The following is a 24,506-nucleotide window of genomic DNA, read 5'->3' on the forward strand; positions in this document are numbered from 1 at the left end:
CGGGAGAACGAACGAGTCCTCGCCCGCCGGCCGGGAGGCCCCGGAGCCAGCCCATGGGGAGAGGGCGCCCGGCGTCGGCCACAAAGACCGCCGCCGCCCGCGCCGCGCCCGGCGCGTGAAGCCCAGGTAAGGGCTGAGAGGGGCGCCGGGCGCGCGCCTTCTGGGGACGCCCATAGGAGGGTATTTCTAAGCCGAGCCCGCGCCGCACGCAGGGAATGAGCTCCCCTTGCTCCTCTGGGCTTGGCCACACCTCTGAAAGTTAGGATGTCCGACGGGGCTGGATCGCGTCGGAGCGGTGGCCCCAGAAAACCCAAGCGCCCTGTGTCACGGCTCCCTGGGCTCCCTCCCCTCCTTCCTGGGGCTTCCCCCAGTGAACCGACGTGGCCGTGCTGGGAGAGCGCTGCGGCTCTGGTGCCACCTGTCATCCTGGTCCTTTGCACGCACGTTCAAGTTTCCCTCCTTTGCCTCTCTGTGGGCCCCAGCCCGCTTTCCCCGCCTCCTTCCCTCCCCTCGGCCAGGCTGCAGTTACCAGCGTCCACCGGCCGCCCTAGCACTGCCGGCTGGACTGGGGCATCTTGACCCATCCCGGCTGAGGCCTCTAACTCCCCTCCCCTGTGCCGGCTCACTCCTTCCCTTGGGGGCAGCGGTGGAGATCCCAGCCCCCAGCAGTTGTCCTGGGCTCTGCCTCAGGAGCCAAGAAACTGTACAGCACCTGGAAGAGGCAGACTCGGGGCTGCCCAGGTGTAGGGAGAGATTCCAGCCAGCAGCCCTGCTCTCCCCCGTGACTCCAGCCTGCCCTGTCTGCACTTCCCACCCAAACAAGCCTAGGTGGGGCTGAGGGCTGGGGGTGGGGAAGCAGCACCCCCAGAACCACAGACTGCAGCGCAGGGAAGAGGCTTCTGAGCCTGCCCATTTCCCAGCCCTATCTTACACAAGGGCACCAGAGGAGTGACGTGACTTGCCCAAGGTCACACAGCAGGTGACTGGATCAGGGCCAGGATCCACTTTCTTGTCTCCCAGTGCAGTGCCTTCCATGGAGCACATCTTTTGGGTTCTTGCCCTCTGTCCTTCCCCATGGCTCATGACCAGTTCCAGGCTCGACGAGGCCGGGACATGTCATCCTAGAATCGGCAGTCTCTGCTGAGGGGCCCTGGCCCAGGTGGGCTGTCAAGTTCCAGGCATTCAGGGGAAGGGATGACGTCCCACACTGGAACATCCCACTCAGGCGGGTCCTTCGAGTCTCATGTGGCAGGCAACGTGGAGCCCAGCTGTAGGTTGGCACTTGTCTTACTGGTTTGGGGTGCCTTGGTGCTGCCAGGGCGGTGCCCACTCTGTACCAGGCGGTAGGGTGCTTGAGGCAGGTGCCTAAGCATCTCATGCCTTGGTGGTTATGCTCCAGGGACCCCCCCTCTGGGAGAGCCCCATGAGGGCAGGAGAGCGATGGAGAGTACGCCCAGCTTCCTGAAGGACAGCCCAGCCTGGGAGAAGACAGCCCCTGAGAATGGCATCGTGGGACCAGAGCTGGATACCCCACCACAAGATGGCCTGAGCCCTGCAGCACTGTGCCTGGGAGAGCCTGTTCCTTTCTGGAGGGGTGTCCTGAGCACCCCAGGCTCCTGGCTCCCCCCTGGCTTCCCCCAGAGCCCCAAGGACACGCTCCCATTGGTGGAGGGCAAAGGTCCCTGGAATGGGGAGAGGAAGGCTAGCTGGTCGGGCAGCAAGGAGGGCCTGCGCTGGAAGGAGGCGATGCTTAGCCATCCGCTGGCATTCTGTGGGTCAGCGTGCCCGCCTTGCTATGGCCCACTGATTCCTGAGCATAACGGTGGCCCTCCCAAGAGTGACCCTGTGGCCTTCCGACCCTTGCACTGCCCCTTTCTTCTGGAGACCAAGATCCTTGAGCAAGCTCCCTTCTGGGTGCCCAGCTGCCTGCCACCCTACCTAGTGTCCAGCCTGCCCCCAGAGCGTCCATGTGACTGGCCCCTGACCCCACACCCCTGGGGGTACGCCGGAGTCCAGCCCAAAGTGCCCTCTGCCTTCAACTTAGGCAGCAAGGTGAGTGTTGGAGCAGAGAGGGTACCTGGGGCTCATGCAGTGGGGCTCAGTGGCCCCTGAGCAACGCTGCCGGGGCCAAACCGCTCTGCCCTTCCATTTTGATGAAAAGATAAGGTGGTACCCAGGCAGAGGAGGAGCCTGTCAGCTCAGGCATAGTCGACCCCAAGCAATTCCTCTTCTGAGCAAACCCATTTCATTAGGCCTCACCTGCCTTTGGGCCATTTCAGGAATTGACTCACACATTGTCCACCCAGAACAAGGCCCTGGGAACTGGGGCCTCAGAATGTGTGGTCTTGTCCTGGGGGGAGGGGTAGACAAGGCCCTGTATCTGGGAGTGGGATGGGCAGGTGGCCCTATGGCCTGTACCTCTGGCACTTCCCCCAGAAGTGACCCTCCCCCAGGGTCACCTCAGGGATGAGATGTAAAATATTTTAAATCCAGTGTGGTACAGGGCATCACACAATCTGAATAGATCCTGGAGGCCCTTTGACTGTGCCAGGCATTAAGCCTTTAGTTGCTGGGTTATGGGGAGGCCTGAGAAATCCTGGGGAAGGATCTGGGGTAGCCAGGACTGTGGCGGAGGCAGTTAGGGGACCAGTGCCTATTAACCAGTATGTTCTTCAGTATTTTCACAACCCTTAAAGCCACACAGGCTCACACCTGATGGTTATCAGTTCTGCCCATCCTTTTAAGCAGTGGGAAGCAAAGTCAGCATGAGCTTAATCCCTTCTCCTCTCTTTAGGGTTTTTACTGCAAGGATCCAAGCATTCTCAGGCTGGCAAAGGAGCCACTGGCAACTGTGGAACGTGGGTTGTTGGGCTTAGTGCCTGGTGGGCATCTCCAGAGAACTGGGGAGGTGGAACACCCTTCACTCCACCAGAGAGATGGAGAGACAGGAGTCGGCAGGCATCAGAATCTTTGCCCCCTTGTCCTGGGGCATCCAGATACTGTTCCCCGGACCCTGTGGCCCACTTGTTCCCCAGGCCTGGTTCATACTCTTGGCAATGTCTGGGCTGTACCGGGAGGCGGGAGCCTTGGGTACCAGCTGGGGCCGTCAGCCACATCAAGGTGCCCCTCTCCTGGGCCTCCTACCACCCAGGTGGACCGTTGCTCATCTCACCCACCAGCTAGAGATGGAGGTCTTGGCCCTTGTGGGAAGTGCCAGGAGGACCTGGAGGGGGGAACCAGTGGGCCGAGTGAATCCAGTGAGGAAGCAAACAAGGCCCCTGGTCTCAGGGCCTGCCCGCCCAGCCATCACACCAAGCTGAAGAAGACATGGCTCACACGACACTCTGAGCAGTTTGGGTGCCCAGACAGCTGCTCTGGGGAGGAGGAAAGCCCAGTGGCCCAGCTGCGGGCCCTCAAGAGGGCAAGCAGCCCCGAGGTCCAGGGAGCAGTGGGCAGCCCAGCCGCCAAGCGCCCGTCCGGGCCTTTCCCGGGCAGTGTGGGGCAGGAGGCCAGAGGTTGGCAGGAGCTGCTGGACTCATCATTTGGGAACAAGGCAGAGGCAAAACAGCGTGATGACCACAGAGGTAAGGGGACAGGGGAGGGCCTGCAGGGGGCCCTACTTGGGAGGGTGCAGCCGGGACTGGGGCTTTGCAGGGAGGTGGGATCAGAAGTCCTTTATGAGTGGATCACACCCAGCTGTCCAATTGCCCACCTGGATGGGATAGCTCTCTGGGAATCCTTAGCATGTACAGGCCAGACCCGTCCAGCATGTGGCTCCTATTTTCGTGTACCTACTCCCGAGCCATGGCGTTTTGGTTACAGTATGACAGGATTCAGAGTGTGGACTCCGGAGTCAGAATACCTGGCTCCTGGCTTTGCTGATTGGTGCTATGTGACCTTGGGCTGGTTACTTCACCTCTCTGGGCATCAGTTTCTCCATCTATAAAATGGGGATAAAGACAGCACCTACCCCGTAAAGAGTGCTGCAAAGATTAAACAATATCATTCACGTAAACGGCACTTAGCAAGCACTCAATGAACAGTCACTTTTGTGATTACTTGTGCCACAAATCTCCCGTCGGGGGGATTACATCTCCTGAAGGACCCCTTGTCCTGCCTCAGGAACAAACAACTACTCTCTGGGCCAGCTGGATCATAGAAACTCAGTTTGGACTCTGCCAGTGTTAGGACTTGGGCATATCTTGGACCCCTCTGTCAAGCTCTGCCCTTCACGGAGGGTTCTGGCACTGCCGGCCCCAGCCTCGGTTCTTCGGGATCACCTCGGTTTCTTGGCCTCCCAGACTGCTGGGCCTGGATCAGGACTCTTTCTCTGGTCTTGCACCCCTGCACCTGGCATGGGTCTGTCTGTGCTCTTCCAGGCCTCTGCCTGGGCTGGGAAGCTGTAGGCCCCTCCGACTTCTAGGGTTACTGCACCTGTGGCCTGTGTTGAAACTCTCCGGCCTTCTCACCTTCCATCGCCCTCCGTCCACGTCGGGATTGTCTCTTCACACTGTCACGCAGCCAACGGTATCACTGAGGCTGAGGCAGAGCTAACCCAAGTCTACACCGACTGGATCCTGAGCCCCACCTGCCCCAAACTTGGCCCATCAGTCCATGTTAGGGCTCAGCCTTTTTGAAGTTTCCGGCTGCCTGGTTCCCTCGTTCCGAATCAGGCCTCGTCGGCCCGGGCCCAGGGACAGCGCTGGCTCTGTGTGGGGACGGTCTGGGTGCTAAGGCAGGGCCTGGGGTTCACAGAAGCCCAGGAAGCCCGGCCTCCTGACCAGCAGCATTGTCCCCTCAGGACCCCGAGACGTCAGGGCCAGACTCCAGGACCCGGGGCTTCAGGATACACCTTGCGCAGCTCCCCCGGCAGGCATGACTCAGTGCCAAAGCTGTGCCCAGGCAGCTGGTGCGGCGGGAGGGCCGGCCTGCCACTCCCAGCCAGTGCCCAGGTGAGCCTGTTGCCCCCGGCTGCCCCCAGCATCCTCCCAGTGGGGCTCCCTGCTCACCTTCCTCTGCCCTACCTCCAGATTGCAGCAGCAGGAGGAAGACTCGGCAGCCAGCTCCGAAGGAGGAGGGTCTGGCCCGGAGGAGGCCGGACTCAGCATGGGCCTCGCCAAGCACCTGCTAAGTGCTCTGGGAGACCGACTGTGCCACGTGCTGCGGAGGGAGCGGGAGGTCTTGGCCTGGGCCCAGCGGGAAGGTGAGCAGGCCCCCACCAGGCATTCAGGACCCTGGGACGGCCCGGTCCTGTGGTCAGTGCTTTCACAAGGAGCATGGGACCTCCCTCCCCCAGCACTGCCTACCAACCAGCTGCCAGCGCGGGAGAGCTCCTGCCGCACTGTGCCCTTATTCCCAGCTCAGGCTCTGTCAACTTGTATTCCAGTTTCTGGCCTGGACGGGGGATGTTGGGAAGGTGTAAAACCTGATCTGGCCCAACCCTCTAAGAGCTTTGGGGAAATGAGACTGAATGCCAAGTGTCTGCAAGAGCACCAGGAGGGAGGCGGGGGTGGGGTGGGAGCTCCTTGCAGCTTTGCAAGGGAAGGAAGGCTTCCGGGGATGGGGATGGCGGGCTGTTGGGCCCTGGGAAGCTGGTAGGATTGGGGCCGAGGTTAGAGATGGGAGGAGCTCGAGGCAATCAGCTAATCCCTCTGGTTCCAGGCTCTCCCTCCTGCATCCCTTCCACGGGGAATGACAAGACACTCCTGCTGTCTTGTCACTCCCTGGATGGAACCCCCTGGTGGCTCCCTCTTGTCCCAGAGAGTCCAGCCCCTTCCCCTGTCACAGCCAGCCCCTGTCCACCGTGCCACTCCCTCCGCCCGATTCCTGGCACACGCCCGGCCCTCTTGGCTCACCTGAGCTTGTCCGCCCCCTCAGGCCTCGGCACCCTTTGTTCCCTCTGCCTGGAACGCGCTTCCCTTCCATTCCTACCTGGTGAATGAAAAGTTACTCATCGCTCAGGGCCGTTTGTGCAGCTGTCCCCACCCTCCTCCTTCCATCCCACTCATACTCTAGCACCCACCCCATGATGCCACGAGCATTACCATGTTTATGGGCCCATCTCCCCCCTTGTGATGTGAGTGCTGGGAGTGCAAGTGCCAGGTCCTGACCAGCTCTGAATCCCCAGCACCCAGCCCTGGATGGGACGAGTGTGTGTCGATGAGTAGTGTAGTGTGTGTCGATGAGTATATGAACGTGTGCTCACTGGCAACCTCCCACCTACCAACAGGGCTTGGTCTGAAACTCTGGGTGAGGGAAGGAGCAGCCTCCCAAGGTTTCCTCTTCTGAGATACAGAGGAATCCCCTGAGGAAACACCACTGTGTTGTGGGCTGGGGGGATGAAGGACTGTTTTGGGAGTCCTGTGGCTCAGGGGGCCCTGGGGCAGGCGCCGGGGAGGTGCAGCCTGCACTGGCCTGGGAGGGTTGGCTGCAGACGGACGGTGCGGCGAGCAGGTTCTTTACAGGGGCTGTCGAGTAACCAAGGGTGACTGTAAGGGGGCCTGTCTCCCTTCTGGGGCAGCCCCTCAGTGGAAACTGCTCCTGTGTGTCCATCCCTTCCTGGAGGCCTCCCACATGAGGTCCTCAAAGGGACCACTGACTTGAGGCCCCTCTGACCCCGTTCTCTCCTGTGGTCAGCAGGCCAGGGGCCAGCCGGGACAGAGGACAACCCAGGCATTCCACGTTGCTGTAGCCGCTGCCACCATGGACTCTTCAACACCCACTGGCGATGCCCCTGCTGCAGCCACCGGCTGTGTGTGGCCTGTGGTCGCATGGCGGGAGCTTGGAGGACCAGGGAGAAAGAAGGTAGGAAAGGAGCTGGGGGCTTCAGAAGGGATGCTCTAGAGTTCATGGCCAGGGACTTCCCTGGCAGTCCAGTGGTTAAGACTGCACTTCCACTGCAGGGGGCACGGGTTCGATACCTGGTTGGGGAACTAAGATCCGGCATGCCACGTGGCGTGGCAAAAAAAAAAAAAAAAAGTTCATGGTCATTTCTTGGCTGTGGCTCCCTGAGAAAGTCTCCCTCTGCAGCCTCAGCTACCACTGCTCAATGCCCTTTAGAGCAGACCTTTTTCTCTCCCCAGATCAGAGGGCCATGCCCATATCCTTAAAAGAAGTCGAGTGCCTACTCTCTATCTCTCACTTTGTTCAGCTTGCACCTTTTTAAACCTTACAACACTGTGAAGTAGGTATTATTGCCTCCATTTTCCAGATGAGAAAAACTCAGAGAGGTTAAGTGACTTGTGCAAGGTCACACAGCTCGTAAGTGTTGGGCCCAGGATTTAAAGGCAGGTCTTCTGATTCCAAGTCCTGCTCTCTTCATGGTTCTCAGCTTTCTCTCCCTTGGCTCAATTCCGCCACCTCAACACTTGAAATTTCCCAGTGTTCCAATAGACATGGCCAAAAAGAGTTCCAGGGTCAGAAACCTTTCGGAACACCATATTCTACATGATTGTCTTGCATCTTGCAACGCACTCAGCATATTAACGGCTCTGCGTTCTGCAAGCAAAGGATCCTATGTCACTAGGGAACTCAGGTTTCCCAGAAATCCCATGTTTTGTAGATTCTCAAGGTCCCCGATTTAGATATCATGCCCTTGCTCTTCTTCCCTGACTTTAACCTGGGTTTATCTTGATTTCCTGACCTGCAGCTTCTCCTTTCCTACCCCCAACAGGCTCTCAGGAACAGTCCATGGAGAAGTGTACCCAGGAGGCTGGGCACAGTGCCTGTTCCCTGATGCTCACCCAGTTTGTCTCCAGCCAGGGTGAGTCCTCTTGGAGGGGTGGGGTGTACAGAGGGCAGGTCCTGGGGGAGACCAGCTTCCTGTTTGGATGTCCCTCAGCCTGATCCCATGCTCTTCTGATTGGTGAGGCCAAGCAGCATGGAAGTGGCCCCCTGTCTGCAGTCACTGGCAAATTCCATCTCCCCTCTCCCCCTCACAGCTTTGGCAGAATTGAGCACTGCAATGCACCAGGTCTGGGTCAAGTTTGACATCCGGGGGCACTGCCCCTGCCAAGCTGATGCCCGGGTGTGGACCCCTGGGGATGGGGGCCAGCAGGTAAGAAGCAGGGCACGGGACAGGGCACTGGCTGGTGCGCCCCAGGATTAGGCGGTGTGTCTGCAAATTCCTGACTTTGGCAGGGTTTGGTCCTTTTCTTTTGAGGGGAATGAAGAGGGACATGGAAGCTGGTGAAATCAGGCTTCTTCTTTTCTCCTGGGGATGAGGATCCATGGAGTGAGCTCTAGCCTCTGCCCCACCTCCCCCCACCCCGCCCAGCAGAAGTCCTCCCTCTCTGTCTGCCTGGAAGTCCCACCCTCTTTGTGCGCGTTCCAGCATCTTGCTAGAGCTCCTGGAGTCCCGTCTTTCCACTCCCCAGGCGCAGGCTCCTACAGGTGGAGTGTCGGCCCACCTTCTCAGTAGTCCCCGCACCTGACACAGAGCAGGTGCTCAGTGTGCGTTTCACAAAGTTTTTATGAAGTTCATGTTTTTATTATAAAAGTCATTTATTCAAGAAAGGGTTTATCAAATGCCTTTTGTGTGCCAGACACCGTACACATTCCCACTGTGGAAAACTTGGAAAATACAGACAAGAATAAGGAAGAAAACAGCAGTGGCTTACAATACCACCGTTACCATTTTGACATATTTCTTTCCAGTCATTTGCCTATCTATTTATTCCAGCCTCTTTTGAGTATACTTTAGATCGTGCTGTATGCATAAGTCCATGGGCAACTTTTTTCCACCTAACGTTGTATCGTATGACATTTCACTCCTTGTAAACACGATTTTAGGACTTAACAAGAGTCCACTGTTAATACTTGTGGGTTGAATTGGATTGAGATGCATTTGCCATTTTTAAATCTCTGGTTGGATGGGGGGGGGTGGCGGCTGGGTTTAACAGAAGGAGCCGACGGAGAAAACTCCCCCAACTCCACAACCTTCCTGCAACAGGGATACCAACAGGACCAAGGACACTAAGGAGGGTGAGCGGCCCCCTGCGCCTTGCTCAGACTGTGCGGGGGAGGCTGGGCCAGGCTGGAATCCCCAGGAGAGATTGGAATGGCTTTAGCCATCCCCCCAGCCCCCCTGTCACCATCTCTCTTCTTAAGTCATTCCAAAGAAAATAAATCTAAATAAAATCTAGGACAAGCCTCCTAACCCCTCTCCAGCCAGACCCCTGTTCTGAGCCCCTCCTTTGGAGAGGTCCTAGACACGCTGGCAGGAAAGCTGGTGGGAGGCAAGTGCATCCAGACCAGAGTTGAGATGGGCAGTGCCAGTGAGGACAGAGCAGATTCCGCCGGGAGAGGAGGGAAGGGCACATGGGCAATGGAGCCTCTAGAGAAAGGTGAAGCCCCTCACCGCCCTCCTTCCTAACAGAGACCCCAGACTCCAGAGTGACCCCGGCAGAGGACCGTGCTGGCCAAGGGCCCCTGCCTTGTCCCTCTCTCTGTGAACTGCTGGCCTCCACTGCTGTCAAGCTCTGCTTGGGGCACGAACGGATACACATGGCCTTCGCCCCTGTCACTCCGGCCCTGCCCAGCGTGAGCGAGGGCACGAAGGGAGGGCTGGGGGCCTGGGGCCGAAACTGGGCTGGCCTTCCCTGCAGGGTCAGGCGGGTACTGGGCTGGCCTTCCCTGCAGGGTCAGGCGGGTACTGGGCTGGCCTTCCCTGCAGGGTCAGGCGGGTCCTGAGCACGCCTGCCTCTCCGCCCCTCCCTCCCCGCAGGACGACCGCATCACTAACATCCTGGACAGCATCATCGCGCAGGTAGTGGAACGGAAGATTCAGGAGAGAGCCCTGGGGCCAGGGCTGCGGGCCGGGCCGGGCCTGCGCAAAGGCCTGGGCCTGCCCCTCTCACCGGTGCGGCCCCGGCTGCCTCCCCCCGGGGCTTTGCTGTGGCTGCAGGAGCCCAGGCCTCGGCGAGGCTTCCACCTCTTCCAGGAGCACTGGCGGCAGGGCCAGGTGAGGCTCCCAGCTCTCACAGCCTCGCCTACCCTCAGGGCCTTGATCCCGAGGCCCAGGCAGACCTGGTCCGTCACTCGGAGGGAACAACAGGGCCTGTCCCCACGCCGTTCTGGTGCCCCTACAACATGCCCCGGCCTGGCCATGTTGGGTACCCCATCCATTCTCCCCGTGTCCCCCTTTCTTTCCCCACTACAGCCCGTGTTGGTGTCAGGGATTCAGGGGACATTGCAAGGCCACCTGTGGGGGACAGAAGCTCTAGGGGCGCTTGGAGGCCAGGTGCAGGCACTGACCCCCCTCAGACCTCCCCAGCCCGCAAGCCTGGGCAGCACAACGTTCTGGGAGGGATTCTCCCGGCCTGAGAGTGAGTATCCCTGATGTGGGGTAGAGGAGCTGGGAGCCCCTATGATGCTGGGGGGGCATCGAAGTCCCAGAGTGACCCTGGGGGCAGCTGGAAGCAGAGCCCAGTGCAGAAACTGGACTCTGTTGCTGCCACGGGAGCAGGGCCTCTGGGCCAAGGAGGTTCCTCCCTGGGCCAATGGCCTTTCTGTCTCTTCCCCTAGTTCGCCCAAAGTCAGATGAGGCCTCCGTCTTCCTGCTGCACAGAGCTCTGGGGGACGAGGACACCAGCAGGTGCGTGGTGCCATAGGGCTGTCTGGCCGGGCCTCCCTGCCTCTCCTCCTTGGCCCTGGGACGCTCAGTGCTCTGTGCTTGCCTCGGGAAGTTACTCTAGCTTCGGGGGCTTTGACGGGGTCTCTGGTGCCTGGATTGAGCCTGCTGGGCATGACACCCGCCCCCCCCCACACACAGGGTGGAGAGCCTGGCTGCCAGCCTGCCACTCCCAGAGTACTGTGCCCGCCATGGGAAGCTCAACCTGGCCTCCTACCTCCCTTGGGGCTCTGTCCTGCGTCCACTGGAGCCCCAGCTGTGGGCGGCCTATGGTGAGTGTCCACTCCATTCCTGCCCAGTCCCTACCCCCTTCCTGTCATCTCCAAGAACACATGCGTCAGTGCCGAGGTCCTGGGGCCCATTCCCAAGTGTCTTTTCTCTACCTCCATACAGGTGTGAGCCCACAGTGTGGGCACCTGGGGACCAAGAACCTCTGTGTGGAGGTGACCGACCTGGTCAGTGTCCTGGTACGCGCTGAAGCCCCACTGCCTGCCTGGCACTGGACACAGAAAGGTGCGTCCTTGGCCGGAAGCAAGGGTCGGCGCAAGCTGCAGACGCGAGGTGCTGTCTCTGCTGGCCCTGGGCCCTCCTGAGCCGTCTTTCTCCCCCAGATTTCCTCTCAGGCCTGGACGGGGAGGGGCTCTGGTCTCCGGACAGCCAGGTCAGCACCGTGTGGCACGTGTTCCGGGCACAGGACGCCCAGCGCATCCGCCGCTTTCTCCAGATGGTGAGGAGGGAGCCGGGAGCTCTCCCCTTCCCCTTCCAGCCCCAGAAGCTCTCCCTCTGTGTGTGTGCCCCGTGTGCTCGCTCCCTTGCTTCAGGTGAGCTGGACTCCACTGGTGCAGAGAAGGCAGACTGGGCCCTCCTGAGAGGTGTGCAGTGGGACGCACAGAAAGTGGGGGACCTAGTGATGAAATGAAGCAAGAGCTGCCACAGGCTGGGCACTGTGCTCAGGGCCTTGGGTACATTCTCTCTGTTAATTGTCACGAGCACCCCGTGCGGTAGGTACTGCTGCTTTCCCATTTTGCAGGTGAGAACACTGAGGCTGAGTGGTAAAGCTGGGACCCGAGCTTGTGGCTGTTCCCAGCCCGGGTCGCTACACTGTGCTCCCCCTGGGGACAGGCAGCCTCCCCGCTGCAGGCTCCAGGTGGGGGCTGGCCGAAGGGCAACAGGAAGCTCACCTGAGAATCCGTCCCACTGCTCCCCTCTCGGAAATCTGCACCTTATGAGGAGGTGCCCTTTGAGGTGCTAGCAAGGAAGGGCTAAGGGGGGGGGGGCAGCGTGGTAGGTGGAGAGAGACACGGGGCCAGGAGAGGGGGCAGGGAAGGAGAAGAGGAGGGGTTGAGCAGGAGGTGGGGGAGGCCCTGTGGTTCCAAAGTCCAGCTGAGCCCTGACTGTCCTGGGGAAAGGACGCCCACCAAGTGTCACCCCTGCTCAGCCACATGCACACACACGGACGTGCAGGTGTCAACGTGGCTGTCCACTGCCACCCTCCTGCCCACAGGAGATGCACACACACGGATGGACTCACGCAGGTGCTGGAACACGCAGAGGGGAGCAGACAGCAGCGCGCCTTCATGCATAGATGGCCTTGTCTGATCTGGGTGTGGCCGGCTGTGGGCAGTCCCTCATAGCCAAACCTGATAATTCACCGGGAAGATCTGAGGGGGCATATTCTCACTGGGTGGCCTGGGAAACACTGCTCTAGTTCCAGGTTGGACTTCCTTGGCACCTGCCTGGGGTTACCCCAGGGTCCAACCTGACTCACCAGCCTCCCCTCTTCCCATGGCCTGGTCTTGGAGGCCTGAGCCCTAAGCCCAGGAGTAATTGCTAAAGTTCTAGCTGAAGGGCTGGATGGAGCTGGTGGGCAGCTGAAGCACGATACTGGGTTCACCTCTGCAGGTGTTCCTTGGGCCCTGGCCTCCACAAGTTCCTGTCTACCCAAGGAGCTCCCCGCTCTGGTTGGGCTGGTGAAGGCCCCCCAAAGCTGTGCCTGCTTCAGCGGCCTCAGCCTGGACAGGCAAGCCGGTCGGTCCATCCACTGGGGAGTCAGAACTTCCGTGTGGCTGTGCCTTTTCAGGATCTGGGATCTTAGAAGAATCTGACGCATGCTTTGGATTGCCTCCCCAGGGACATACAGCTATCTGCTCACCTACAGCTTAGCACACAGTTCAGGATCTTCACAGGACTCCACAATTAAGAGCTCCTGGTGTAGACAGTTTATAAGTTGAGGTTATGCAGGACGTCTTCCTGGGTTTTGGAGAAAGGGGTACCTTTGAAGGAGGGAGCCGAGGGCCCAGGGCCAGGGCCACAGAGGCTATTCAAGGCATCTAGCCCCGGGAAAAGCGGGGATTTAGACCCCCAGCCTCAGAGCCCTTAATCCTTTCCCCTCAGCCCCTTCCAGCCAAATCTCTATTCTGCCAACCTGAGCGACCCCAGCCCTTCACCATCCTGCTCCTTTCTCTCCCACCCCTATGTCCTCCCCCTGCCCTTCAAGACTTGACCCCTGCAGCTCTTTCCTTTGCCTCTGGCCTTTGGGCAGCCCATGCCCCATCTTCCTGCAGCCCCGCCCTAGCCTCCCGCCTTGCTCATTCCTCCTTTTCTTTGAGGTGTGCCCGGCCGGGGCGGGAAACTTGGAGCCTGGCACCCCGGGCAGCTGCTACCTGGACGCAGGGCTGCGGCGGCGCCTGCGGGAGGAGTGGGGTGTGAGCTGCTGGACTCTGCTGCAGGCCCCCGGAGAGGCCGTGCTGGTGCCCGCGGGGGCTCCCCACCAGGTGCTTCCCCGGCGCGTGCAGGCGGGGGCTCTGCAGAGAGCTCAGAATATCGGAAGCATTCCCCAGCCTGGTCTACCCTTGTCCCTCTCAGTTCCCCTCTGGAGCTAGGCAGAGCAGAAAGTCACGCCTCCACTGCAGGGAAGAGGAGAAGCCTAGTGGTCTTGAAGTCATCAAGCCAACTGGGCTTTGTGTCCTTGGGTGCCCGCTCTGCTTGTGCCGTCTCTGGCATCCCCTTGGCCTGGTTTTGGCCGCGCCCTTTGGGGGTGGCTGGTGCTGGACCCAGGGCCTCTGCTCTCTGAGAGCTGGGTGGGGGTCATTTGGGGAAGCAGACCTCAGGAACCAGTGGGGCAGGGTGCGTCATCCTGAGTCCCCACTGACCCTCCTGCCCACCCCGTCCCTGGCACAGGTGCAGGGGCTGGTCAGCACAGTGAGTGTCACTCAGCACTTCCTGTCCCCCGAGACCGCTGCCCTCTCTGCTCAGCTCTGCCACCAGGGGCCCAGCCTGCCCCCTGACTGCCGCCTGCTTTATGCCCAGGTGAGTGTGACACTGGCCGGGAGCCTGGGTGTGCTGCCCAATTCCCCACACAGCACAGCTGCGCCCAGGGGGGGTGTTCGCGGCAGGGAGAGCCCGGGGCGTGACTGTAAACTCCTTGTCGTCTCCTTTTCTCCTAGATGGACTGGGCTGTGTTCCAAGCAGTGAAGTTGGCTGTGGGAACCTTGCAAGAGGCTAAATAGGGGGATCCCAGGTGTCTGGGGTAGGGGTTGGGAGCAGGCAGACCAGTGCTCAGCCCAGGCACAGCTTCAGCAGAGAATGGCACCGGGGAACTTGGGGACTTCTGCTCGATCCCGCAAGCACCACTCTGGGCACAAGCAGGGCACCCCGTTCCCTGCCCCTGACCTGGGCTCTAAGGCCGACAACCACAGTGCCACTGAAGCTCGCACCTGCCCTTTGCAGGCTGGCACTTGCTCCGCCCCGAGCTCCTCTCCATGGTACCAGGCTCACACTGGGGGTGACCGTCTCCCTCCAACCCCTGCCCGCCAACCCAGGAGACGAAGAGCCCTTCCTTGGGGGACCTCGGAAATCATTCTGGCTTAAGCAACACCTGCTGCTGCTGCTTCATCTCCTGCTGTCTCACCTGTGCCCGAGCTCTGCTTATACCACCCACATCCTCCTGGGCTCCCGGGCGGCCCTTTGCACTGCAGGCGTGCTGGACAGGGGCCACCGACATCCTGCCCTCTTGCCAGAGAGCTGTGAAGTGTGGGGAGGGGGCAGCATCTGGCCACTACCCAGGCTTGGCTGGAGGGGTTGATATGGGCGAGGCCCCATCCCTGCACCCTCCTCTCACCTCCTTCCTTCTTGATTTCCATTAAAGGCTGATTGTTTTGTGAATGCTGCAGTGTGGTTGGCCCTGCTCCTGCAGGCCACATGGACTGGGGAGGGAGGGGACACATGGAAATGGAGCAGGGTGGGAGGGGGCTGAGGCTGTGGTGATGGGGACCTCAAACACCCCTGCCTGTTCTTCTTAGGGTGGGGGGCAGGGTCCCTCCCTCCCACAGAGGAGCAGGTGGAGCCTTCCAAGGGGGCTGCCCTTGAGGATACTCCTGACAGCGACAGCGGGCAAGGCAGAGGTCCGGGCCACAGCAGCAAGGCCATCTCCCTGTGTGGCACCAGAGATTCTGGAACCCTCACTCTCCCTACGAACTCCAGGCTACCCCATCTCTCCTGTCCGACCTGACCTGGAGCTCCGGGAGTCTGGCCCGGGAGAGCCCCTGCCCAGCCTTCTGCCCTCGGTGCCCATGGCCAGCCCCATGCCCACTGGCCGGTCGCCTGAGACAGCTGACAGCCCCTCCCCCCCCACCCCCACACCCTTTGGTGTGGCTCCACCCACTCCCCTGCCCTTGTACATCTCACCACAACATCCTCTGACTCGTGTTACAGTTGTTCCTGCAGTGGTTCAGGGAATGTTTTTTTATGAAGTAAAATTTTTTATTATAAATTTAATATACTTTCAGAACATTTAGAAAATAAGAAAAAGAAACCTGTAGACCCACTTCCACTCACCTCCAATCCAACCACTATCAGTCTTTTGGTGTATTTCCTTTAGTCTTTTCTCCAGGGATCTGTTTTACACATGGTTGAATTGGGGTGCTTTGTGCTGGGTTTCCTTTTTTTTAAATTTATTTATTATTTTATTTATTTTTGGCTGTGTTGGGTCTTGGTTGCTGCATGCAGGCTTTCTCTAGTTGCAGAGAGTGGGGGCTACTCTTCATTGCGGTGCGTGGGCTTCTCATCGCGGTGACTTCTCTTGTTGCGGAGCACAGGCTCTAGAGCGCAGGCTTCAGTAGTTGTGGAGCACGGGCCCAGTTGCTCCGCGGCATGGGGGATCTTCCCAGACCAGGGCTCGAACCCATGTCTCCTGCACTGGCAGGGGGATTCTCAACCACTGCGCCAACAGGGAAGCCATGCTGGGTTTCCTTCTGGGAAAATGTATTGTGATCATTTCCTGGGTTGCTATCTAACCCTTATTTTATTTTATTTTATTATTATTTTTTAAAATTTATTTATTTATTTATTTTTGGCTGCGTTGGTCTTCGTTGCTGTGCGCGAACTTTCTCTAGTTGTGGCAAGCGGGGCCTACTCTGTTGCGGTGCACAGGCTTCTCATTGCCGTGGCTTCTCTTGTTGCAGAGCACGGGCTCTAGGGCACGTGGGATTCAGTCGTTGTGGCTCGCGGGCTCTAGAGCGCAGGCTCAGTAGTCGGGGCACACGGGCTTAGTTGCTCCGCGGCATGTGGGATCTTCCCGGACCAGGGCTCAAACCTGTGTCCCCTGCATTGGCAGGCGGATTCTCAACCACTGCGCCACCAGGGAAGCCCCTAACCTTTATTTTAAATGGCTTCGTATATTCCCTTAAGTGGCTTGGCAGTGATTTCCATAATCATCTCTCATTTTTAAAAACGTTAGGTTTCTTCATTGTTTGCAAAGCTAGGTTATTTTCATTTTTTCCACGGGATAGGAAAAAAAGCAAAAAGAAAAAATTAAGGAACTACTGCACTTTATGTGCCAGGGATCTCATTGAATCATCACAACTTTGGGGTCGATATTACTTATTTCCATTTTACAGAAGAGGAAAAAGGCAGGCCGGGGTTAAGTGTGTCACCCAAGGTCACACAGCAATTTTAGTGGCAGAATTGGGACTTGAACCAAGTTTCCTGACTTAAGCCGCCTCATTTACATTACAGTCTTCGTGTTTAATGGATTTTGCAGATGGGCTTGCTGTCCCCTCTGTCCTCCTCCTTCCAGTACATGCACTTCAGAGCTGATCACGTTCCAAGTGGCACGGAGCGACCCATCCTTACCTACACTTCACCTTGTATAGCCGTGTCCTGATGTCACCCCAGAACCCCAAACACGGGGTCCTTCCTGTGGGAAGATGGGGATGGCCCCGGGACAGGCCCTCTCTCCCCTCCAGACCTCTTTGAGGCCTCCCCTTTCATGGCAGGTCACAGCACCCTTGAGGGCGTATTGGGTCTGGCTCCTAGCGAACAGCAGGTGGACCAAATGTTTCAGAACTCGACCTGGGAATGAAACCAGTCCAGGTGGGGACTGACCCTGAGACAGCTTGGGGCACTTGGTGGCCCTCTTCCTCAAGGAGGTTCAGCAGGCCACCCCTCAGTCTAGCCCTGCACTTTGGGCCTCTGCTTCTCCCTGTATCCCACTGTCCACTTGCTCCAGCCCTGCTCACCGGCCCAGATATCACAGAGGCACAACCTCAGAGCTGGAAGTGACCTCAGAGTGTGTATATCCAACACTGCCTTTTTTTTTTGTCTTATCAAGTACAGTTTTTAGACTTTTTGTTTTTTGGCCGTGCCACACGGCTTGCAGGATCTTAGTTCCCCGACCAGGGATTGAATCCGGGCCCTAGGCAGTGAGAGCGCTGTCTTAATCACTGGATCGCTAGGGAAGTCCTACTGTTTTTTTTGTTTAGACTTTTAATTTGGAAATGATTTGAGGTTTCCAGTTGAGTCACAAAGATACTACAGAGAGTTCCCCGTTACCTTTCATCCGTAACATCTTATAGAACTGTGGCACAGTGATCGAAAGGTAAGAAATTGATATTAACACTACCATTAACTAAACAACAGATTTTATTGGGATTTCACCAGTTTTCTGTTTCAGGATCCACCCATCCACCTTACAGATGGCCTAGAGGGTAGATGTGGCTCCCGCAAGGTCACCCAGCAAGCTAGTGGCAGGGCACAGGCTGAAGCCAGACCTCCTCCTCCCCGTACTCTGGGCTACTGTCCTCCTCACCCTTCCTGCTTTGTCCAGGGCCAGGGCTGCCGCTCCCTAAATGACTTTAGCCTCACAGACACCTTTGCCCCACCCTGCCTGCCCGGCCTGTTTCCGAGGTTGCCTATACTGCCTTCCTGTTCACATGCACGTGTGTCCACAGGCCCCAAAACGGCTGGCTCAGGCCTGGCTCCCGTGGGTGCTGGGAGCACTGCACCGCGCGGCCGACCCGTCCAGCCACTTCTGGCCACTGTGCTGCTCAGCCACCCACACCCGCCAGTGCTCTGCCCTCTGTGGGGATGCAGAGCAAACCTGACGGAGACCTACCTTTGTTTCAGGTTCTGGAAGTTTCTATCTCAGCCCCCCTCCCTCCTTTGGCTTTTCCAGTTCTGTCTTGGGGTCTCTCCTGACTCAGTCTGGTGTGTGCTCTGTCTCCCAACAGCTTGAGAAAGTCTACTTTCTGTTGTCCCCCTCAGCATCTGCCAAGGCCTGGGTACACCCCCTCAAGGGCCCTCTGCCCGTGGGGCCCTTCACAGTTTACAACTGGTTTTCAAGTTTCTCATGTGCTCTTCATCACAGGGGTGATTAGGTCCACTTAACAGGAGAGGAGCGCTTTTCTCAGTGATAATGCGGGGAGTGGAGTCACGGTCTGCTGCAGCCTATGCTCTTCTGGGCAGTTAGGCCATCTGGTATTTATCTTAGGCTGCCTCTGAGACTCTCAGAGCCCTGCCCAGACATGACCTCACTCTCTCTCAAATCATTCCTGGGAGGCAGAAAGGAGTCTGGGACTAACACTGTCCCCACTTCACAGATGGGAAAATCAAGGTCTAAACACACGCACACGCACGCACGCACGCACGCATGTATGTGCGGCAAATACATCGACAAGTTGCTCTGCAGTCCTGGGGGCCTGACTTCAGCCCTGTGAGTTCAGTTGTTTGGGACGTGACAGGTCTTGGATAGGGGTAGGGGCAGCAGCGTTCACCAAGTGCCTCAAAAGATTGCGGGTCCCCCGGGGATACTCCACAGCCTAATCCAGCACCCTGCCCTCCAGGGACCTTGCAGTCAGTTCAGTATGTGAGAAGGGCCTAAGGAGGCTGATCTGGTGTGGCTGGAATTCCCGAGAGTAAGGCCTAGTTCACGGTGGCCCTGTAGGCACATTTCATGAAAATGAGCCTTTGTGTGGTAGCAACAAGTGCCGTGGCCAGGAGGGCCCAGCCTGGAGGGTTGGTGGGCTGCCTGGTGGTGGTGACCCTCGCCAGACAGCCCGTAGAGCTCCTCTCATGATGTCTCACCTTCCCGACAGCCCTGGGAAGGAAGAGCTGTTAGGAGCATACAGGATGAGCAAACAGGCCCACAACTTATTCAGGGTACAGAGCCAGCCAGGGAGCAGTGGCTGGGCATCTAGCTCCAAGTCCAGCGCTTTCTCTGCTCCACCAAGCTACTGTTCCCCCCAAAAGGGACATGCCCAAAGCCAGCAGGAGGGAAAGAGGAGACCTCACTGGGGCTGAAGAGCTCAGACTTGGCTGATTTCAGCTTCATTACAGCTGGCCCTGCCTTCCTGTCCTGAGAGGAGGTTAAAGGAAGCCCTGAGGAGGAGAGATCAGGCTGCGGGGGAAGCAGGAGCTCCCCAAATCAACCCACACACCATCTCTCAATATTCCAGGGCTCCGCTAACTGCGGGGGCGGGGGTGGGGTGGGGTGACAACAAAGCAGGACCCGGCCCCTGCAGCGGAGAGGGCCCTGACCCTGCGAGGGAAATGCGGCAGGCAGGGGGCCGGGAAAATACTGAGGGCGGGGCAGGCTGATCTCTGCCCCAAATCCCACCTTCCATCGCCAGGCACCCCTTGAGCATCCCAGCTCTGCTCCCTCACTCCTCTGAGCGCCTGTAGCATCTCCTGCCCAAACCAATCTTTTAGTCCTTGGCTTATAAATCAGTTGACTTTCCATTATATGTCTATGTCCACGTCTCCAACTAGATCAAAATCTCCTCCAAGGCAGGAGCTCGTGTCCTTCCTGCCACGTGACAGCCAAGTCCATTTTTAGTGAAGAAAGAAGGTTATCTGGGAAGTGTCATTTCGGGCAAGGCCATGGTTTGTTTACGACAAAAGCTGGACAGTGGGTCCGAGCCTCGGGCCCGGGGACGTCATCGGGCTTGTAACGTCACCGTCGCTGGCCGCTGCGGCGCTCCGCAGCCTGCGGGCAGGATGACGTCATCGTCGGAACCGGTGCAGACAAGTGCGCGCGGGAGGAATTAGCTTGGCTGGCGGTTGGCGGCGCCGGGAAAGAGAGAGGAGAAACCGGTAGAAAGGCAGAAGCGGGGGCGGGGTCCGCACTGCCAGGGCGGGGTGTCCAGCCCCTTTACGGACTGGCCCCGCCCCTTACGGACTGGTCCCGCCCCACCGTGCCAGACGCGAGCCAGCCATTCCGGGCCGGCCGCGGTGACGCGCAGCCTATCAGCGTCCAGGGCTCGCCGGGCGCTTCCGCTTTGCGAGCGCGTCCGCTTTGCGAGCGCGTCCGGCCCGAGTTTGCAGGGGGAGGGTGTGAGGGCGACGTGTTCCACGGTCACCAACGCCCATCCCACCCGTCTTGGCCGGGCTGCGGGGGGGCCCGCCTTCTCCCTGGGGACCCGATGGCCTCGGAAGACCTGGCAGGGGCTCTGGCGGCCGTTCTTGGGGGTCGGGGGCTGCGCGTGCAGAGCTATGACTCGGGGCCGGCCGGGGAGACGCCGGCGCAGGTGCGGCTGCGGAAGAACGTCTGCTACGTGGTGCTGGCCGTGTTCCTCAACGAGCAGGTGAGCGTCCGCCCGTCAGGCCCACCGCCCAGGCCTCCGGGGCTCGCAGGCAACCCCGGTGGGGACAGAGGACATGCCCGCAACAGCCACCGCTTCCTGGTATGTGGCTCTTCCCAGTTTTGCAAAGCACTCTCACACTTACATCTGAGCCTTGTGCAGCCCAACCCTGCGATTGTCCCGATGTACAAAGAAAGAAACTGAGGCCCAGGAGCCTGCCTGTCCCATCCCTCTAGGCCTCAGTTCCTTGAGGCTATCTTAGGCCTCTTCCTTTCCCCAGAATCTAGCACAGTGCCCGCCGCGGAGTGGGCGCTCTTAAAGACCTGTCCAGTGCTTCAGAGACCTCCCCTGGGTCCCATGGGCAGTAATTGCACAACCTGCACGTACACTCAGGCCTTCTGACCCCCTGTGTGATGCTCTTTTTGGTGCTGATCCCTGTACAAGTTGCTGTGACAACAGCTAGAAGGGGCCGGAGCCATAGGTAGGAGTTGTACGGGGTGAGGGTTTGGGGTGTGTTTCAACGTCTAGACTGCAGTGTGAGGACTGGCCACAAGCGGTTTATAAACCACAAGGGGAGGTGAGAGATATGCAGTGACTTATGCAGACATGAATCAGTGCAGGACACATGGCAGCTCTCGCTGGGAGGCCTAATCTCCAGCCCCTGAAGCAGCTCCCAGGAATCTTAGCCCCTTTCTGAAATGGAAACTTTAGTGCAAAGAGGGATGAATTGCAGAGGCAGCTGCAGTCCCCAGACACACAAGGGCCAGTCGCCTGGAGAGCGCCACAATTTCAGGGTGTCCCCCAGAATGTGGGTATTGAGCAGCTATATCTGAGATTTGTCATGGACTCAGGGCAAGCAAAGGCTGCTGGCTGTGCTGCTCCCCAGGAGCTCCCATCCCGGCTGTGGTGGGTGAGGATCCTTCCTCTCCCCTCAGGATGAGGTGCTTCTGATCCAGGAGGCCAAGAAGGAGTGCCGTGGGTCGTGGTACCTTCCCGCGGGGAGGATGGAGCCCAGGGAGACCATTGTGGAGGCGCTGCAGCGGGAGGTGAAGGAGGAGGCCGGGCTGCAGTGTGAGCCTTTGACGTTGCTGTCTGTGGAAGAGCGGGGCCCCTCCTGGATCCGCTTTGTGTTCCTCGCTCGCCCCACAGGTATGGCCCCAGTGGATGGCAGTGTGGGCAGAGGGCAGTTGACACCGTTTCCCCAGCTTGTCCTCAGGTGAGATGAGCCCCTGTTCTGGCTGGCACAAACCTGGCATCTCCAGATTCCAGCCTGAGGACTTGACTCGGGGCCTCCCCTGGGTCAGGGCTAGATGCCTGGGTGGCCCTTTACTCTGCCAGGCCCAGCACTTCCCTCAACATATACCTTTCCCCCTACCCTGTCACCTACATCACCCCCAGGTGGAATTCTCAAGACTCCCAAGGAGGCAGATGCGGAGTCCCTGCAGGCTGGCTGGTACCCTCGAACCTCGCTGCCCACCCCGCTGCGAGCCCACGACATTCTGCATCTGATAGAGCTAGCCGCCCAGTATCGCCAGCAAGCCAGGCACCCTCTCCTTCTGCCCCAAGAGCTTCCCTGCAGTCTGGTCTGCCAGCGGCTCGTAGCCACCTTTACCAGTGTCCAGACAGTGTGGGTGTTGGTGGGCACAGTGGGGATGCCTCACTTGCCCATCACCTCCTGTGGCTTTGCTCCCATAGAGCAGAGGGGTGGCATCAAGATGGCCGTCCTGCGTCTGCTACAGGAGTGTCTGACCTTGCACCACTTGGCAGTGGAGACCAAGGGGTTGCTTGGACTGCAGCACCTGGGCAAAGACCAAACCGATGGCATCTGCCTGAACGTGCTGGTGACGGTGGCTTTTCGGAATCCAGGTATCCAAAATGAGCCCCCGAAGGTTCGGGGTGAGAACTTCTTTTGGTGGAAGGTAGTGGAGGAAGACCTACAAAGCCAGCTCTTACAGAGGCTTCAGGAATCATCTGTCGTCCCAATCAACCGATAGGAGGCTGCCGTCAGTGGGCCAGGAGCTGGGTTCCCATGGGCAGTAATTGCACAACCTGCGCTTACACTCAGGCCGTCTGACCCCCTGTATGATGGTGTCTGTGCTTCAGAGGAGGCTTTGCCTCTAAGAGGCACCGGGGGTTGGTAGAGATCTTGTTGCATGGGGAGCAGGGCAGTTCTCCTGGTTCCCAGGGGGACTTCCATCTCTTATTGCCATGGAGCAGGTCCCTGCACTGCATCAGAAGGGACAGTGCCTTCAACCAAGCAAGGAGTCCAGAGCTCAAGGACCCAGTTGCCCTGAGGGCACAATGAGGGCACGACTCCCTAAGGGGATGTGAGGACTTTCTGGACCTGAGGTGGCACCTCTTCGTTTTCTGTGCCTGCCTCAGTAAAGGCCTCATCCAGATTCTCAAGCACTTAGAACATGGAAGGGGTGCTGGGGGAGGTCATTCCAAGGGAGTGGGTCCCTGGCTGAGTAAATAGGTGTTGCTTACTTTGCCTTCCTGCCTAAATGTGTCTGTGGGTTGGAAGTGAGCAGGAAAGGGGGGCTGCCATCAAGAGAAGCTCTTTCCCTCATCCCACTGATACCACCCAGGCCTTCCCAGACAGCAGGCGACACTGCGGGTGACTGGCTGGCAGGCTTCCTTTGTCCACCATAGCCTGTCTTGGGCCCGCTGGGGCTCCTTCATCTGCCTGCCAGGTGACTACATCCCCTCCAAGGTTTGAGCAGTGAGAAGGCCAGGAGAAGCTTCAGGTGGGCGAGGAGCTGAGAGCTGCCCCTGGCTCTCTCCCCCAGTCTCCTTCTCCCTGGGCTTCTCCGACAGATCCCTCCCGACCTCGCTCTGCCCCCCAGGCTCCTGCCTCTGCCTTGGTACAACGCCACCCCAAAGCCAGACCAAAACCCTCTCTTCATTTTCCCTCAGCTCAGCTGAATCATGGTAGGAATTATTTTTAAAAAGAACTTTACTGAATAAGGGAAAACCAAAGGAAATGAGGAAACTGTATCATGCTACTTACTGCTATACACTCATCACTAACATACAGGTTTTGTTCTGAGCAGGGAAATACTTGACTGGGTTTCCCTTCTGAAGTAGCTCCACTCTTGACACCGAAGGACCAGGATAACCTCAAAGACCCCCTTGTCTGCCTCTCTGGGCTGCCATCTTGTTTTTCTGGCCTCTGGGGCTGTGGTAGGAATACTCTTGTTCCCTCTAAAGACAAACATCTTCCAAATGAGGGAAACAAACCCTTTCATTCTGGTTTCCCTTCTCTCAGCGTCTGAGAGACCCACCGGTCCATATCCACATTGAAAGACAGTGATCTTCCATTATTTAGCCTATAGTAGTTTTCAACCCTGGGTGCCCATTAGAATCACCTGGAGAGCTTTAAAAACAACTGTGGGCCCGCCCCCAGAGATGTGATTAACTGGTGGAGGGCGGGATTGGAGCACTGGTATTTTTAAAGGCAACCCACAAGGGGATGCTTTTAAAAAGCAACGAGGCGAAAGCCACGGATCAGGCCTCACTCTGCATCTTCATCTTCCCTGCCCTGGAGTACTCTTGGGGACCCCCCCCTCAGAGGGTTGCCACACGCATACACTTAGGGACAAGATTTTTTTAAATATCAGGTCCACTGTTCACCACTAAAGCAGTCATACCGCTCACAACATAAACACTAAAAAGGAGATTTGCATACAGATGCCTCAGGTGGCCCATTCCCTCGTGGTGTCTCCAGGGCTGCCAGCTCTCAGCTGTAGGCAAGCCGTGCAAAAATAGTGCTGCTTGGCCAAGAGCGGCTGGTTCCTGGTTCCTGGTTCCTGGCAGGTGCTGGGGAACATCAGATCTGCACTGCCAGAGCCTGTCTGTTTACCACTCCGTCTCCGGCCCACACCACACACACACTGCCCCCCTACGCCCCTGTGCTGGAAAAGGAATTTAATTTGCCTTCCTTAGGAAGATGGGCCTGAATCAGCAGTGGAGCCCTGGGCAGAAGGACACAAAGGGCCCAGAAGAACAGGGCAGCTGTG

The 24,506-nt window shown here is 58.4% G+C and overlaps 2 protein-coding genes across 3 annotated transcripts; both read left to right on the forward strand.

Moving 5' to 3' along the window:
- The first annotated feature begins 40 nt into the window (after positions 1 to 40).
- Positions 41 to 14,794, forward strand: HR (HR lysine demethylase and nuclear receptor corepressor). Its single transcript, XM_082401716.1, has 19 exons — positions 41 to 126; positions 1,400 to 2,052; positions 2,795 to 3,584; positions 4,802 to 4,952; positions 5,031 to 5,203; positions 6,640 to 6,804; positions 7,673 to 7,762; positions 7,941 to 8,056; positions 8,901 to 8,982; positions 9,377 to 9,540; positions 9,725 to 9,961; positions 10,160 to 10,325; positions 10,525 to 10,594; positions 10,772 to 10,902; positions 11,024 to 11,143; positions 11,242 to 11,357; positions 13,240 to 13,404; positions 13,811 to 13,939; positions 14,077 to 14,794. Exons 2-19 carry the CDS (start codon positions 1,441 to 1,443, stop codon positions 14,137 to 14,139), a joined length of 3,540 nt encoding a protein of 1,179 aa, XP_082257842.1. The 5' UTR covers positions 41 to 126; positions 1,400 to 1,440; the 3' UTR covers positions 14,140 to 14,794.
- A 2,602-nt stretch (positions 14,795 to 17,396) lies between these two features.
- Positions 17,397 to 22,973, forward strand: NUDT18 (nudix hydrolase 18). 2 transcript variants are annotated; one of them, XM_082401724.1, is made up of 3 exons: positions 17,397 to 20,589; positions 21,423 to 21,636; positions 21,886 to 22,973. In XM_082401724.1, exons 1-3 carry the CDS (start codon positions 20,329 to 20,331, stop codon positions 22,479 to 22,481), a joined length of 1,071 nt encoding a protein of 356 aa, XP_082257850.1. In that variant the 5' UTR covers positions 17,397 to 20,328; the 3' UTR covers positions 22,482 to 22,973. The 2 variants fall into 2 exon arrangements, with proteins under 2 accessions (XP_082257850.1, XP_082257851.1); XM_082401725.1 differs by having other exon boundaries at positions 17,407 to 20,490.
- Positions 22,974 to 24,506: the final 1,533 nt, after the last annotated feature.

This window comes from Balaenoptera borealis (genome assembly GCF_965194805.1).
Source record: "Balaenoptera borealis genome assembly, chromosome: 8".
Taxonomy (NCBI): Eukaryota; Metazoa; Chordata; class Mammalia; order Artiodactyla; family Balaenopteridae; genus Balaenoptera; species Balaenoptera borealis.